The sequence below is a fragment of the Tiliqua scincoides genome, chromosome 2 (assembly GCF_035046505.1).
Source record: "Tiliqua scincoides isolate rTilSci1 chromosome 2, rTilSci1.hap2, whole genome shotgun sequence".
In the NCBI taxonomy this organism is placed as follows: domain Eukaryota; kingdom Metazoa; phylum Chordata; class Lepidosauria; order Squamata; family Scincidae; genus Tiliqua; species Tiliqua scincoides.
This window is the reverse complement of record NC_089822.1, coordinates 167,964,680-167,980,093: the sequence shown is the minus strand read 5'-3', so window position 1 is coordinate 167,980,093 and position 15,414 is coordinate 167,964,680. Positions and strand designations below refer to the sequence as shown.

The window sequence follows — 15,414 nt, the reverse complement described above, 5'->3', positions numbered from 1 at the left end:
TAGCAGTGTTAAGCCCAACAGGCATAGTTCATCATACTTCTTTGGCTCATGTAATCTTTCAAGTCTAAATCTTTGCTTTGGAAGAAAGCTACCCACTATCCTCTGCCTGCCTCTTACCTTCCGTTGGTAAATGGCAATCCAGTCGGTGGTAGCAAACCACTTATGGTTCTTGATGTCACTGACTCCATTTTTAAGGTTGCCAAAGCGTTTGGTGAGGTCTACCTGGAGCAAGTTACGTAACAGGTCCTTCAGGTCTGAGCTGAAGTGAGAAGGGAAGCGAACCTGGGTGGGAAGAAGCAGAGGTCCAAAACAGGTCAATCCTTCCACCTGCTGGCAGGAGTCAGACAACCACAGGAGGATAGCAGGAAGTTAAGGTCCCTTTGTTTTGTAACCCAACATTAATTCAGGGGTGAGAAGAAATGCTATAAGCCTCCCTGAGAGTTTTGGAAGAAGACCAACATGAACAAGAAACTCACACACAATTCACTGAATATCTACAGTTGCAACATTTACCACAAGACTGAGATTCCAGGCTCTTTTTGTAAAGGTACATTTGACATTCCTGAAAATCCCACATTTTATTCTTACAAGAGCTTCTAACTCTTATGGATTCTGAGAAAGAGAGATAGAAGGGCAGTTCACCGAAGCTTGACAGAAGAGAGGACCAAAAATGGCTTTTAGTGACCCAGTGATGGCACAGCTCTCTCTTTTTCAAAGCTCTCGGCTTCTCCAAGGTTTCAATTTACAACCCACCCAAGTAGAGTACAAGTTCCTTCCACACTCACCATTAACCACCTTGCTCAACTTGTCATGAAGACAATGTATTCAATACAGCATGGTGGGCTCTCAACAAGTGGCAGCAAGCTTATAGCTGTTCTATTATTTACCCCTGCTAATTGGGTAAGAGGCACTTTTTCAAGTGGGTGCTTCTCTTTTTAGCAGGGGGAGAGTAACTGGCCCACCTCACCCCAGCAGTGTCTTTTCTAGTGGCTGTCTGCTGGTGTTGCATCTTTTTAGATTGTGAGTCCTTTTGGGACAGGGAGCCATTAGATATTTGATTTTTCTCTGTAAACCACTTTGTGAACTTTTAGTTGTAAAGCAGTATATAAATACTGTTAATAATAATAATAATAATAATAATAATAATAATAATAATAATAATAATAATAATAATAATAATAATAATGAACATGAGCTGTCTCAAGTCAAATTAAGCAATTTATCAGATCAAATAATTAAAAATATTTGCATAGTGTGTGACTGGCATGGTTTATTTTGCACCTAGTGAACTTATGGGAATTGGCTTCTCTGTTCCATGAGTTTTAGGTTTTGCCTTCCAGTGATACAAAAGGCACCACAGCATAGCACTGGGCTGTTAATTTCTTTTAAGAAAGCAACTCATTTCTTCAAATTGATTTTTTTAAATGACCATTTTTAAAGATTTTAAAGTGGTTTTTAAAAAAAGTACTGAAGCTGCTGAAAAGAAAATTAACATTAAAAAATCACACACATGCAGTTTCTTCCCAATCCAAAATCAGGATAATTTAAAGAGCAGCCTGGCAAAAATAATGGCAGTACATAGATACTTAAAATGTTAGCACTGGTGATCCATGCCCTTGTCTCTGGATGTTATTTCTTATCTATAGTGAACTCAGAGCAAAACTACACATTACCTTAAACTGACCATTAATACACAAACTTAAGCCTTGAAGTGGTTCTTAAAAGCCTCCAAACTGCCCTGTCACAAGGGGCTGGGGGAGAAAGAATATTTGGGACAAGAGCAGCGTGTTCATCGGAAAAAAAAATTGGTTAGGGTTTCATAGTTCCGCCATTGTCATATTGAAATTCACTCCCTTAAGTGGCGATTTTCCACAAATAGTCAGATGGGGTCATTTTTTGTGTAAGAACAGCAGAGGGAAATTTGTTAATCTTCCCCCTTCCCCCCCCCAAACAGCTGTTCAGAATTTTAAGAAAATGACTTCTGGCCCACTTCTTGCTCTAAGCTCACCTGTTAAAGACAGGTTTCGAAGGCAACATGTAGTCTGGCCCTCAGAGTTCCTTTTCTAAGGATCTCTGGGAAAGTTTCTAGCTGTATGTACCGAATACATTTTTTTCTGAGCACAGACTTATGGATTTTCATGCAAGAGCTGGAAATGCAACACTGTAGATTCCCATGGAAGGAAGACCCTATTTAACAGGGAAAGATGAACTGCGAATAAGGTTGGAGGCATGCTTGCTCCACAGTTTCAGAGGCTTAACTACTGGCTCTCACCCAAGGAGCACTGGAAGATATTGTTCAGTGAGGTGTTGGGGATTCCCAGAGAGAATCCTCAGATTTTCTGGGGTGGGGTGCAGAAACCATGGCAAACCAATTTTAGAAGTGGCTTAAAGCACAATCTTAAGATTACACCAGGCTAGCACAAGTCCCTTACACTGGCCCAGGAGTGTTGCAAATGTGCCGTAAGATACGTTTGCGCCTCCTTCAGGGACAAGTGGGGCAGCGCACAGCAGATCCAGCCTCCGTGCCAATGTGGATGGATACGTTTGCACTGGCGTCAGGCTGCTGCAGTGGGGGTTTGGGGAAGGTGGGCCGGGAGGGGGGTGATTCCAGGATCTGGTACTTAGGCCTAACTCCCCTCCCAGGTGGCCTGGCCTAATGCATGGCCACCACTTTAGGTGGAACAGATCCAAATAGCTCCATTCGGCCTGCTGCCATGTTACTTGGGGTAATGGGAATTAATTCCCCTTGCTCCAAGCTGCGTCACAGCCAGCCCTTCCCTGGAGCAGGCAGGCTGGTATTGGGCTGTTAGATTCCTAGTATACATATGGCCTGGATTTAGGAATGCTAAATGTATCAGTTTAAGTTAAATCAGGAATTTTACACAGCCAGATTAATCCACTGGGCTCAAGTAGGATCACTAGCATCACAGAGCCTAGCCAGTGAATTCTCTCCAATTAATCCTGCAACAAGAGTGACTTGTCCCCAGACCCCATTTCTCTTTTAAAACAGAACATGTAACCTTGACTTACAAAAAGATTCAACCTCTCCCAAAGGCTAACCACCTGCTAGAGATTGGTGCCGTATCACCATCTGACTGTCCAGTTTTAAATCATCAGCCATTATTTCTTGGCTTGCTTTCCTAAACTGAGGGAGTAAACAGTCTCTTCTCACAGATATATATGTCAGTTACTCTAAGAAGCTGCACTGATTGAAGTCAAAAAGGTCTCACTATGATTTTTATTTGCCAATTAATTTGAGAGGTTATGATACCACAGCCAAACATAAACAAGGCTCTAGCAGGTTTACGTTAACACAGCTAGTTAAGGGCAATAACTAGCATCACAAAGGGAAAAAAATTGTAAAAACTATTGTAACAAGTGAGGACAAGCTTTTTGCTAAAGGACATTTCAGATACCCATAACACACCTGCACTGACTGGAATCAAAACAAACAGCAGTTGTCACACAGCGGTCTGCTCTTAACTTTACAGAAGATTATCCACAACATACATTTATTTCTCAAGAAAGGACCCAAAGTAAAGCGTTTAAGAGCTGTAAAAAGAAAGAATGGAGCAGTGCTTGTTTTGACCTAATTTCCTGACTCAAATAGTGGCTGGTATACCATTATGTGAGAAATCAAAGTTTACAAGCAAAGCCCTGCTATAATTCACAAGGGAAATAATTGGGGGAGAAAAGTGGGTTCAGAGGGCCAGCATCATCTGAGGATTCTGGTGGTCCACCCTCAGCCATCCAAAGTCCAGCCCTAATCTGCAGAAGGCTAGCCACTGCATAATTTTCTTTACTGCCATAGAGATTTCCTGGAGGCATGAGGGCAGCACTGCCTATGCAGTCTTTGGTCCCTGACAGTTTTGTGGGGTTTATTTTGGGGGGGGGGGGCAGCAGAAGAAATGTTCTTTGGACTGAATTTTTTCTGCAAGCATAGGGGATGACTACCAATGGTAGTCCTTATACTTCCCTGCTCCCCATTTAGACTACCTTATAAATAAATGCTAATTCTTAGCTTCACAGTTACGGAATAACAGAATTGCAGGCTCATCGCTTTTGGGGGTTTTACTCTAATTAACTTACAGTGGACCATCTCCACTCTGCATTTCTCTAATGATTTGAAGACCCAAATGTGCTGTTTGACCCAACATTATGCCATTACTCAAGGAACAGACACAACCTCTTCAGCAAAGAGTATTACAGACCTTGGCGGAGTATGCCATACTACCTTTCTGGCATTTTGCATGCAGTTTGTTTTGCATACATTTCACTCAGCCTGTAGATTCGCTCTCAAAGAATTCATTCTCCACAAAGACAAATGCAGCCTTAAATTGTACAAAACTTGGGACTCAATATTTGAATGGTTCATGTTTTTCCTCTTCCCCGAAAAGGAGTTTGATCTGGCACTTTTGCTGGGGTCACAGCCATGCAGATTTCCAGACCATTTGTTTCTATGGCAATGCCTTTTGGTGCTACTCACAGCTAACTGGAAAATTTACCAAGAGAACACTTGGGGAGTTTGTTTTCACGGTCTACCAGGTGGCACCTACTCCAGCAATCATCTGGCAGGTAAAGGCTGGTCCTAGCTGAAGAGCTATGTCCTTACAGCAAAACTTGAAGAAATATATTTGTTATACTCTTGCCTTCTGAGGTTTGGGCATTTTAATATGGATGTTTAAGGCTTTTATGCATTAATTTTATGGGCTTGTGTTCTTTTTAGTGTTTGCTGGTTTCTTGATCTTTGCTTCTGGGTTTTAATGAGGTTTTTAAATTGTATATTTTTTTAGGGATGGTTAATATTTCTATTTTTTATACTGTATTTTATGTTTGTATTGACTTTTGCAAGCTTCTTTGAATGCACACTTGGGAGATAAAGTGAGATATAAGTTTGTAAGTAAAATATATTGGTAGCTTCTAAAATGGTTTCAGGCAAGGACTGTGATTTTTATTTCACAAAAGATGGCCAACACCTTCTAATATATCACTGTAATAATCCTAGATTTGGGGTACAAGTTCCACCTCTGAAAGATTACCTTCCCAGAGACAATCTTCTCATAGATCTGAATGGGCTGGTCTGCAAAGAATGGGGGGTAGCCTGCTGCCATCTCGTAGATAAGGACACCCAGGGCCCACCAGTCCACAGCTTTGTTATAACCCTGCAACAGAAATTAGGCATGGATCACACACATAAAGAATGAATGGCATTTAAATTGCAGTATATAAGAAATAATGGAGAGTTCTGCCAGCTGCTGAGATTGGAAGAGTCCTTTTCCATGGCTGGTTAAGGCAAAAATATCGCCCCTTGGTGAAGAGGTCTTAGACCTCCTCACCTTGCTTAGAATGATTTCAGGAGCCAGATATTCTGGAGTTCCACAAAGGGTCCATGTTCGACCTTTCACTCGTTTGGCAAAGCCAAAATCTGTCACCTGGAGATAAAGAGAAAAACAACCAGGTTGAATCCTCCCAATTAATAGTGCCAGCATGACCAAAGCAGGGCTGAAGATACACAGTGACCACAAACCTAGCATGGACAGAGGTGATACTTGGGGTGGAAATGTTAGGGGTAAAACAGTACAGGCATGCCCTTATATCTGCAGGGGCTTCATTCCAGAACCCCATGGATACCGGAGTCCGCAGATACAAGGGGATGCCTACTCCCCCCTCAGGGAGTGAGGGAAGCCTCTGGAGGGTCCTCTGAGCCTTAGAGGTGAAAAAATGTCACTGGAAAAAACCCAGAAGTGATGTTTTCTCACTTCTAGGTCTCAGCCCAGCAGAGGCCTGGGACCCGGAGCCCTCTGCTGGGCTCAGAGGATCCTCAGAGGACTCTCCAGAGGGGACGCACATGAGGGGGGAGCACAGACCCGATCCATGGATAAATGAATTTGTGGTTAAGGGCCTCCCCCCCCCGTATAGTCTTTCAAAGAGAAATGTCTCTTTTCAAGGAAAAACGCCACTAGCTGCAATATTCTTATAGATTATCCAGGGATAGGAAAAGTGCAACATCCTTGGTGGTTTGGAGCACACTAGATTAAGCAAGCACCAGATTCTTTTTTTCCTTTTTTGGAGTGATGTGTTTTGTGTTTAATTAAACAAAAGGCCCACAAAGCTTTGTCCTTTCACATTTTGGAGCAATTCAATTGTTTTCATAAGATGCTACTAACGCTGGGCAAAATGCAGTAATTTCTAAGGATTACACTTTCAGATGTGTGGAGAAGGAAACTAGATGCCATGGCATACTGACAACAAGGCCAGGCATCCCTACAATGTTAAAAAGAGGGATACCATGGAATAAATAGTAGCATTACCTCAATGTAGCCCTGCTGGTCGATGAGGAGGTTCTCGGGCTTCAAGTCTCGATAGATAAGATCTAACGAGTGCAGGTACTCAAAAGTCAACACTATCTGAGCAGCGTAGAACCGGGCATGAGGTTCACTGCAGAATAGGAAAAATAAAGCACTCTTATCAGCCATCTTCAGCCAGGGTAGGCTGGGTTTCACCTCAAGCACGGCTCAGTTCTCCCCTGATCCAGTGTCATCAGGCCAGATACCCCTCTCCACAAGTTCAACAGAGTCTTCCACTAAAAGTCAGCCCCAGTCATATTATGTTCTCTTTATTCTCCATCAAACTTCTTACACATGGGGACTTTGGACTAAATGTAATCAGAAGCGCTGTCCTTATCCAATACACTCCACCGATACCCAAGACATCTGTCTCAGTCAACAATCCTTTGATGAGAAGTGCTCTGCTCCTAAGGGCCTGTCAAGTCTTGCCATCTCCCCACTAGCAATAATGAGACGCTTGAAGAGCTCATGCCACCATCATTGCATTATGGAAGTGATCCTAACTGTCACCACCTACATACATAGGAACATAAAAGATAATGTAAAAGAAATGCAGCTTCTATCCTATCAACACAATTTCCCCCAACCTCCACTTTAAAAGTTAAAGCATCCTTCACCAGTCCTTCAATACAAGGGACCAAAATCACAAATCCCACTTTCCCTAGCCCCTTCTCAGCTAGGACAGGACAGGAGGAAAGAGCAAAGGAAGCCCAGAACCAAAATCCTCTGTTCCCACAATAAGAGCATTATTCCAACCTGACACCAAATGAAAAAACTCACCTGAACCTGCCAATTCGTCGTAGATGGGAGAACATCTCGCCACCCGAAATGTATTCCATCACCATGTACAGATTCGTGTTATCCTATGATCAAAGGCAAGAAACTGTATTAGAAGCCATAGCAAGTGGCCCTCACCTCCATCCCTGCAGGGTCCAGGCCACCACTGTCTTGCTCATCTAATAGTGCTTCTAATACCCTCTTACAGCAGAGCTACAGGCTGCACATATTCATACAACTGCTTGTAAATCTCTTGTGAACATTTTGTTGAGAAGCAGTATATAAATACTGTTAATAATAATATCCAGAAGTGCACTCTGGGAAAGCTATCCGGGGTGGGAGAGAAAGGCCTGCATCTGACAATATCAGAAAAAGAAACAGCTTGCTTTATAATTGCAAAGAAAAACCTACAAACGTTTATACAGTGCCTAGGCATCAAGTGGATTACATTTGGGATTTCAGTATTTTGCATCTCTTCCATGATCACTGCTTAGCTTCAGCCCACCTCTCCCCAAATTCCATGAATCTCCTCTTGTCCTCTACAGTTTTCCCCACAAAAAAGAAATCCACACTTTTAAAAAGCTATTTATCCTACCCTTCCTCCAAGGTGTTCAGGATAGTGTACAACATTGTCACACATTTTATCCTCACAACAGCCCTTTGGGGCAGGATAGACAGAGAGCATGAGACAAGATCATCCAGTGAGCTCCATGACTGAGTGGAGATTTGAAGGTGGGACTTCCTAAGTCCTAGATCACTACATTAGCCACTACACCACACCGCTCTCTTTTTAAAATGCACACTGTATGCATGCCATTATTTGCTTGAGACAAAGTTATCAATAGCAGGCATGGCTTTGGGTTTACCTTTGTGATTGGTGTGAGGGTTGTTGTGCGCTCACATACAAGGATAGCTATACCCATTTCTATGCATAAGTGCATACACACACACATGGAGAGGCAAGCCAAAACCAGGGATTTGAGAACCTTTCGCAGGGTAGTGACGTGCAACCATTCTGGTACTGGCTGCCATTGAGGAAAAGCAAGGTATACAGGCTATCCACCCACTCAGGCTGTTTCTAGAAGTGTGACACACCAGCAAGGAAGCAGCTGCCCAGGACATGGCTATAGTATTGAGGGCTCAGCTAGCCAGAAGGCTTGATCGAGATAAAAGGATTAGTTAAGGAACCCTGTGATGGTGAGTGGAGATGCCCATGCAAGCCTGAGGAGATGATCCAGGATCATGATGCAGGGCAACTCTTAGAGCAAAGTCTCTGCCACACTCTGTCACCAAGTAATGGAATCTCCCTTCCAAGTCATAGTTTATGGAGGGGAATGTGTGGCGGTTGATACAAACTGGCAAGCCTGGAGACAGGGTGGCATGGAAGCCTTTTTTAGGGCAGGTTAAGAACAGCATGTGAAGGTACATACTTCGTTCAATTCCACTGTGCCCAAGAGCTTGTGCTGTGTGCTCATTTGCATACTTGGAGTCAAACTTTTGAGCACTTCACAGCAACAGGTGTTCAGAGGCAGTGGAAGAAACAAGCACACCCTTACCTTGAAAGAATACTCTAGCCTGACAAGGAATGGAAAGTTCACAGCCTGAAGGATGCGCTTTTCATTGAGGGTGTGCTCTATCTGCTTCAGCTTAACAACCTGCAAGACAGAAACACAGTCAGGCAGAGTGAGAGGCACCTTTCCCCTCAGCCCTGGTCTCACACACACAGGCACGTTCAGACTCACTTTCTGCTTGTCAAGAATCTTCATGGCAAAGTAATTTCCGGTCTCCTTGTGCTTCACGAGCATCACCCGCCCAAAAGAGCCTGTACCGAGGGTCTTGAGCCGTTCGAACTGTTCCAGGCCAGCTGTGTTCTGCAGAAGTAGAAAGGAAGCAGAGGAAGAAGCCAGCCCAGCACTTGAGCAACAACAGTTTCAGACAGTCACTGTTTCAACATCAATTTTTTTTAAAATGGAAAGCAACCTAAGAATGTTTGAAATAAAACGGCATGAGGACTCATGATGTTGCCTTACTAGCTTCACCCAAAGAACAACCTTCCAAGTGACTTTGCGAACTCACATCCCATACTGAGGCAGCAATGGTTGTTTTTTTTTAAAAAAAAATATTTATATACCACTTTTCTTGTCATCGGATTACTCCTCTGACTTTATTCAAGGCAGTTTACATGGACAGGAATTTCTAAATCCCTCAAGGGGATTTTTACAATCATAGAGATTCTCTCTTTCAAGAACCAACAACATTTCAGAATGGATCTTCCTGGTTTGGTCTCACTTCTGGCCTCCAGTTCTCTCACATGGAGGGCAGCCAAGACGCTTCTTGCTCACACCAAGAGCAAGTGGAATCACTCAGCTCGGCTTGTCAGCTGCTTCAAGGTCTCGCCATTCTCAGGCGAGCTGCCGGTGTCCTCGAACTGGCGGCCTTCTGATGTTATCTTCGGACTAATGGAGGCTCTACCCTCTAGACCAAACCTCCTGCCCTCCAACTGTTGGAGGACAAACCCTTCCCCTGGAGTGCTAACTGTTCTCTCTGAAACTTGCAACCATTCCAAGCAGCAATCTTGGGGTTTGGAACAAAGTTAAGATACTGCCACCAGAGGGTGCAAAAGACAAGACTTTCAGAGACAGACTCAGCTCTGCTCTGTATGTCAGCAAAAGAAACTCCATGCACAAAATGTCTTTAGGTACAGTCCCCAGCACTTACCATGTTGTCTGTAATAAATGAGAAACAAATAACAATGGGTCAAACCTGAGGGACTGACAGAACAGTAATAACTCCCTCCCCAACTCACAGTTATTGCAAAGTACATCTAGATATAATAGCACAATATCAAGATATGGAGGTGAAGGACAGAAATGGGACAAACCAAACTACAGCATCCTAATTTCAGGCCAATTTACACAGCCATTCTAGGAGCACAGAGTAATTCTTTTGGCTATCACCTTGTGGGGAAGGAGGAATTGTCAAAAAGTTAAAGTATCAGGCCTGTTAGTGAAGCAGCCAGACATTTCCCAGGTGCTGCAGGGAAGAAGAAAGAGAATACTGTACAGTTCCCTACCAGTACTACAGAGTCTGCTAAAACCTAGGAATTCATGTAGTGAGCTAAGGGTTTTTAGTCATTACCTCATGTGGTCATTTGGTGTGGCTGCTGCAGCTCACCAGGTGGAGAGGTGGCAGGTACCAAGACACAAAGAACGTGTGAATGTACTTTCTACACACACTTATGACCCCTTTAAACAAAACTGGGTAGTTTTGCTGCCACCTGAAACAGTTGGCTCCATAATTGGAGTAAAACTAGGGTACCTTGACTCACCTCTGTTGTGGAAGATCCAGGGTTTGCCTAGCACAGGCTCTGACAACTACAGCAGTAGCTCAGAAAGCAAACTAACCAGGTTAACCCCCAGCTCTGTAGCACTTATGCTTGCCCTGGACAGCACTAACCCCAAGCAGCCATCAGGACAAGGCAAAAAAGCACTTGGCTCAGGGTGGAAAAGGACAGAAAGACTCGGGCTAGCAGGTTGCGAAAAGGGAAAGAGTTTAATAACCCAAAAGAGGAAATGGGTAATAGTCAGACAGGCAAAACACAGGCACTTACAATTAGACAAAAACAAGTCTTGGAGTTGGAGACAAATGAAAACAAATACTAATGGGAACTTTCCAGATTATATCCCTGTCCAGGGTGATTTGCATAAAATGCTTCTCTGATGTTCCAAGGTTTCTGCCTTCCACTCCCTTCCACTCCACTGCCTTGTTGGAAAGTTCCAACAAGGTCCAGGTTAACCCTGAAGGTGCTGGAGCATATCACACCAAAACCAGCCACTACCTTATGCAACCTTTTGATAGCTTAAATCAATTCCTCAAAAGGGGTTATTTTAGAATGAACTGGATGCCAGAATAACTGTTGGGAGTTTGAGGCCCAAATTTAAAAACACAAGCCTTATTAAAAAAATTAACATATATAGCTGTGCCACTTCCAAAGATCCTCAAATCAAGGCATGCAAAACTAACATGGTATGCACTTGGGCCACAGATTTCTTATGTGGCAATGCTGCTTCATACCATTATGGCCTGGTGATCCAATTTAAATGACAGACTGGCCACATGGGGCCTTTTTATTTTATTTCTTAGAAAAAAAAGAAGACACCAGCATCACTTTTAAATCTAGGCTATCATAAGATCCAGGTTGCCTCATAACTAGATAAAGAGAGGAGGGCAAAATATCAAAAGACTGGAATACCATACCTGTGCCGGATTCTCCCATTTCTTGAGGAACTCTTCTTTGGCTTTGGCTAGAAACTCCTTCACTGCAAGCAAACAGAGGAGAGAGGCAGCATTAAGAATAAGAGTATTACGTTAAGGCCTGGACTGCTGCAATTTGTTAGGTTTCTCTAGGAAGAAAGTCTCTTGTAATTTGCCAACTTTCATTTCTTTGAGTGGCACATATAAATAAAGGAAAGATGAGCCATCAGGAATGCAAGATTCAGCCCCAACAGAGAGTCCAGAAGGAGCAGCCAACAGCTTTTAACAAGAAGTGGATAGAGAGATGCTCTTTACACTCTCATATAACACCAGAACCAGGGGACATCCACTAAAATAGGAGGGTTAGGACAGACAAAAGAAAATATTTATTGTGGCTTGTGGTTGGTCTGTGGAACTCCTTGCCACAGGATGTGGTGACAGCATCTGGCCTGGATGCCTTTAAAAGGGGATTAGACAAGTTTCTGGAGGAAAAATCCATTATAGGTTACAAGGCATGATGTGTATGTGCAACCTCCTGACTTTAGAAATGGGCTATGTCAGAACACCAATGCAAGGGAGGGCACCAGGATGCAGGTCTCTTGTTATCTGGTGTGGTCCCTGGGGCATTTGATGGGCCGCTGTGAGATACAGGAAGCTGGACTGGATGGGCCTATGGCCTGATCCAGTGGGGCTGTTCTTATGTTCAGATAGTCACCATTTCCTGGAAAGCAGACTCCAAATGCTTCTACAGGCTCAACCATAAGACAAGATCAGCAATGGCCAATTGCTGGCTGGTGGTTGTGTACAATATAGATACCAATTTTGGAAGCTCATACTAGATATGAGCTCCAGGTCAAGTATGGAGGGCAGAGTGCCTCCCCCCACCCTGGGTCTTAAAAAGCTGGCCATTCGTGCTCTTGGTTATGGCCAGCTCAACTTTAAACCTGTTGCACCATGCTGCGTATTTGGAAAATCAATGTGCTACATCCAATCACCACCACATAAGAACAGCCCCACTGGATCAGGCCGTAGGCCCATCTAGTCCAGCTTCCTTTATCTCACAGCGGCCCACCATACATCTTCAGTCAATATAGGAAACTCACTCATTTACACAATTGTGGGCTGTTACTAAACCTATGGTGAGAGAGGCAGGGGCCCTGCTCATTCTTCCCCAAATCCAAGCCTTATCACAGGGCTTTTGAAGAGTCTCACAGATTTGAGGCACACACACATACAGGTCAAGATCCAGAGGGAAGTGTATGAGCCACTGACCTGCAGACACAAATGCTTTCTCCCATGCCAGCTGAATTCCCTTCTGAGATGTGGCTCCTCATTGTTCCAAAAGTGGTTTAGGGATTTGGTGCAATTGCTTTTAAGATAGGAATGCTCTGGAAGCATTCCACTTTAAAAAGGTTCTCATGCCAAATTCCTGAAAAAAATTTTGGAACATAACAAAGAGCAATCTGGGAGTTAAAGGGCATCTTCAAAAAAAAAAAAAATCTGGGTTCACACATTCCCTGTTGGGTCTTACATGAAACTTTTAGGCACCAGGTGCTAGGGAGACTGGAATCAAGACAGTTTCAGGTTTTTAAATGTTCCCCTAACTGCACATGAGCTGCTCACAAAAAGGCAGCTCTCATGTGGCCAAGGCAACATTTAAACCTTTCCCCCTCCACCTCACTGCTCTGAATTCAAAACCACTGATGATAACCTGCTCGAACGCAACAGTGGCCACTGGGCTGGTCACTGCATATGTCATCCAGCCTACTATGAAAAACACAGAGTAAAGCCTCTTCAAACAAGGAGACCCTGGAAGCCTGCAACGCGCACATTCAAAAGCGACTCTAGTGCCCTAACATGCTCAATGCATACAGGGCTCTCCCCCCCCCCACCCTCACACATAGTGCTGGTGCCATGTTGCTGAATGCCCAGAGGCACAGTTCTACATTGGGCCTCCCCATGGCCATCTCTCAATGGCATTTTGGGTGCTACACATGCCATCCATAGTGAGGGTTCAAGTCAGCCTGCTCAAGTGGGCCCTGAATCAGTGCCTGGCTCTAGTAAAGCCCCTGCAGAGACTCTCTAAGTTGCATAACAGGGTTTTCAAAACCACAAAAAAGCACCAAGCATTATTACAAAAAACATTCTAGAATGGAAAATGGATCTCAGTGTTTAAATACTCAGCATCCCAAACATACTTCGGGATAGAAAGCCTATCTTTGGAGGAAGTCTGCATATTAAAAAATAGCTATATATAAACACAGCCAACAAAGCATGGCCACTCTAGGCCAAAATGTTCTAAGTCATCTTGATCGCAGAGAAAAAAAGCCTTTGAAAGGTGGATGTAGTAGATGACAAAGGCTCTGGAGCTAGAGAGGATGTCCAGAGAGGTTTTCCTTCTACAGAGCTCCCCATCCTTCCTCAGTATCCACCAGTATCCCATGGGTCCCATTCTTTTTCTGTTGCACAACAGGGCAACAAAGGAAGAGTAACCCAAGCTGTCACTACTTGTTCAGATTCTGGAGTCCATAACGTAATCAGTTAATAAGATAAATGTGTCTGATTATAATTGATCAAATCATCTTATGCTAATTGTGCACATATGCAAATGTTCTCCCTGCATCCTTGGTCACAACATGAAATAAACCACAGTTTATGGGGTTCTGGCAACATAAGGTAGTTTTGGGAAATACTCCAAGGCAGGGACATGGAAGTTTTACTCAACAGCTCTATGGATCCAGGATGGATAGCGGGCAGCAAGCTCCTCTTCCCTCCATTTCCAACTGTACAGATTTAGGCTGCTGCTAGAGCGTTTGAAATGTTTTCCCAGTCAAAAGAAGGCAAACATTGAAGCACAGTTAGGTAGCATTGCTCAGTCTGCTAGGAAGGGCCATCTGTACATCTCTGAATTGGTTCCCTTTGCCAGGATGCAAGGACTTCCAAGCATTATCTAGCAATGCACTTTCTAATGTGCCGTCCAACTTCCTAAACTAAAAGCCGTAGAAACAAGTCTTCAGAGACCTTATGCTTAGGACATCTGAACCTCCTGGCACCTGAAGCAGTGTGCCAAAAGCTCCTCCCCTTTCCCTGGTGATGTGGTCGCCTCTGCTCCTCCTACTTCCTGGGACTGGAAAAGGAAGAGGGGGACAGAGCTGACGGTGGGTGAGCACCCCCCCCATACTTCCCCTTCTGTTCTGTCCCTCCTTTCTTTTTCCAATCCCAGGCGGGGAAGGGGGAGCAGTAGTAAAGATGAGCGGGTGGACAAAGGCAGGCACCTCCCCTTCAATTTGCTGCCCCAGGCAGCTGGCTTCATGGATGGGCTGGTCCTGCCTCTACTAATCCTTTATCCACTGGGGGAAATTCAGTACAGAGACACTTAACCAGAAGCCACCTGGGTCAAGCTAGTACTAGATCTCTCACTGTTGGCCTTAAAATGGAGTCTTCAGGTAGATTCCAGGAATCAGCCCCATCTTTTTTTCTCCCATAGCCACTCACTTCTTTGCTGGCTGAGTGCAGAGGAGAATTTTGAGCTTGGGTTGCCCTATGTGGCGACTAGAAAAGGCTCCTTTTGTTCTTCCCTGGATCATGCAGGCTGCACAGCTCCTCCTGGCATGAGAGTGGAATAGCTATAACTGAATCACATGTAGCTGGCATGAGAGGCAGGAAAATGGAGGCTCCCTTAAAATAAGCCATTGTGCAGAAATCAGCACTAAGTGGCACACGTTCTTCTCCCCGAACAGGTGTCCTGCATCTAAAGGGATCATGGCTGGGTAGGATTGGGGGATGTTATTCCCAGTGCAGCCCGCCCACTGGATTCCTTCACACTGCAGCACAGAGCTACTGGATATTCCTAAGACACACACACACACGCACGCACACAAGCAAGCAAGCAGACACGGTGCTGCAGCTCAGCCTGTCTGACCTACTTTCTCTTTGTCTCCTGCTTTATCCATATTACTTACAGAGAGAGCCACCAGCTTCCACCTTCCTCCATACAGCCCAGCCTCCTCCCCCAGTCCTCCTGGAAATTTCTAAC

General features: G+C 44.2%; 1 protein-coding gene across 1 annotated transcript in view; it reads right to left on the bottom strand.

Annotated features, from left to right (window-relative positions):
• LOC136642225 (cAMP-dependent protein kinase catalytic subunit alpha-like) overlaps positions 1-15,414 on the bottom strand; it is a 47,339-nt gene that overhangs the window by 6,505 nt on the left and 25,420 nt on the right. The window contains exons 2-9 of the mRNA XM_066618581.1: positions 11,382-11,443; positions 8,867-8,995; positions 8,681-8,779; positions 7,128-7,210; positions 6,312-6,438; positions 5,337-5,432; positions 5,040-5,162; positions 118-282 (exon numbers count right to left, since the gene is read on the bottom strand). Of these exons, the coding sequence (XP_066474678.1) occupies positions 118-282; positions 5,040-5,162; positions 5,337-5,432; positions 6,312-6,438; positions 7,128-7,210; positions 8,681-8,779; positions 8,867-8,995; positions 11,382-11,443 (884 nt within the window). The remainder of the gene's footprint in view (positions 1-117; positions 283-5,039; positions 5,163-5,336; positions 5,433-6,311; positions 6,439-7,127; positions 7,211-8,680; positions 8,780-8,866; positions 8,996-11,381; positions 11,444-15,414) is intronic.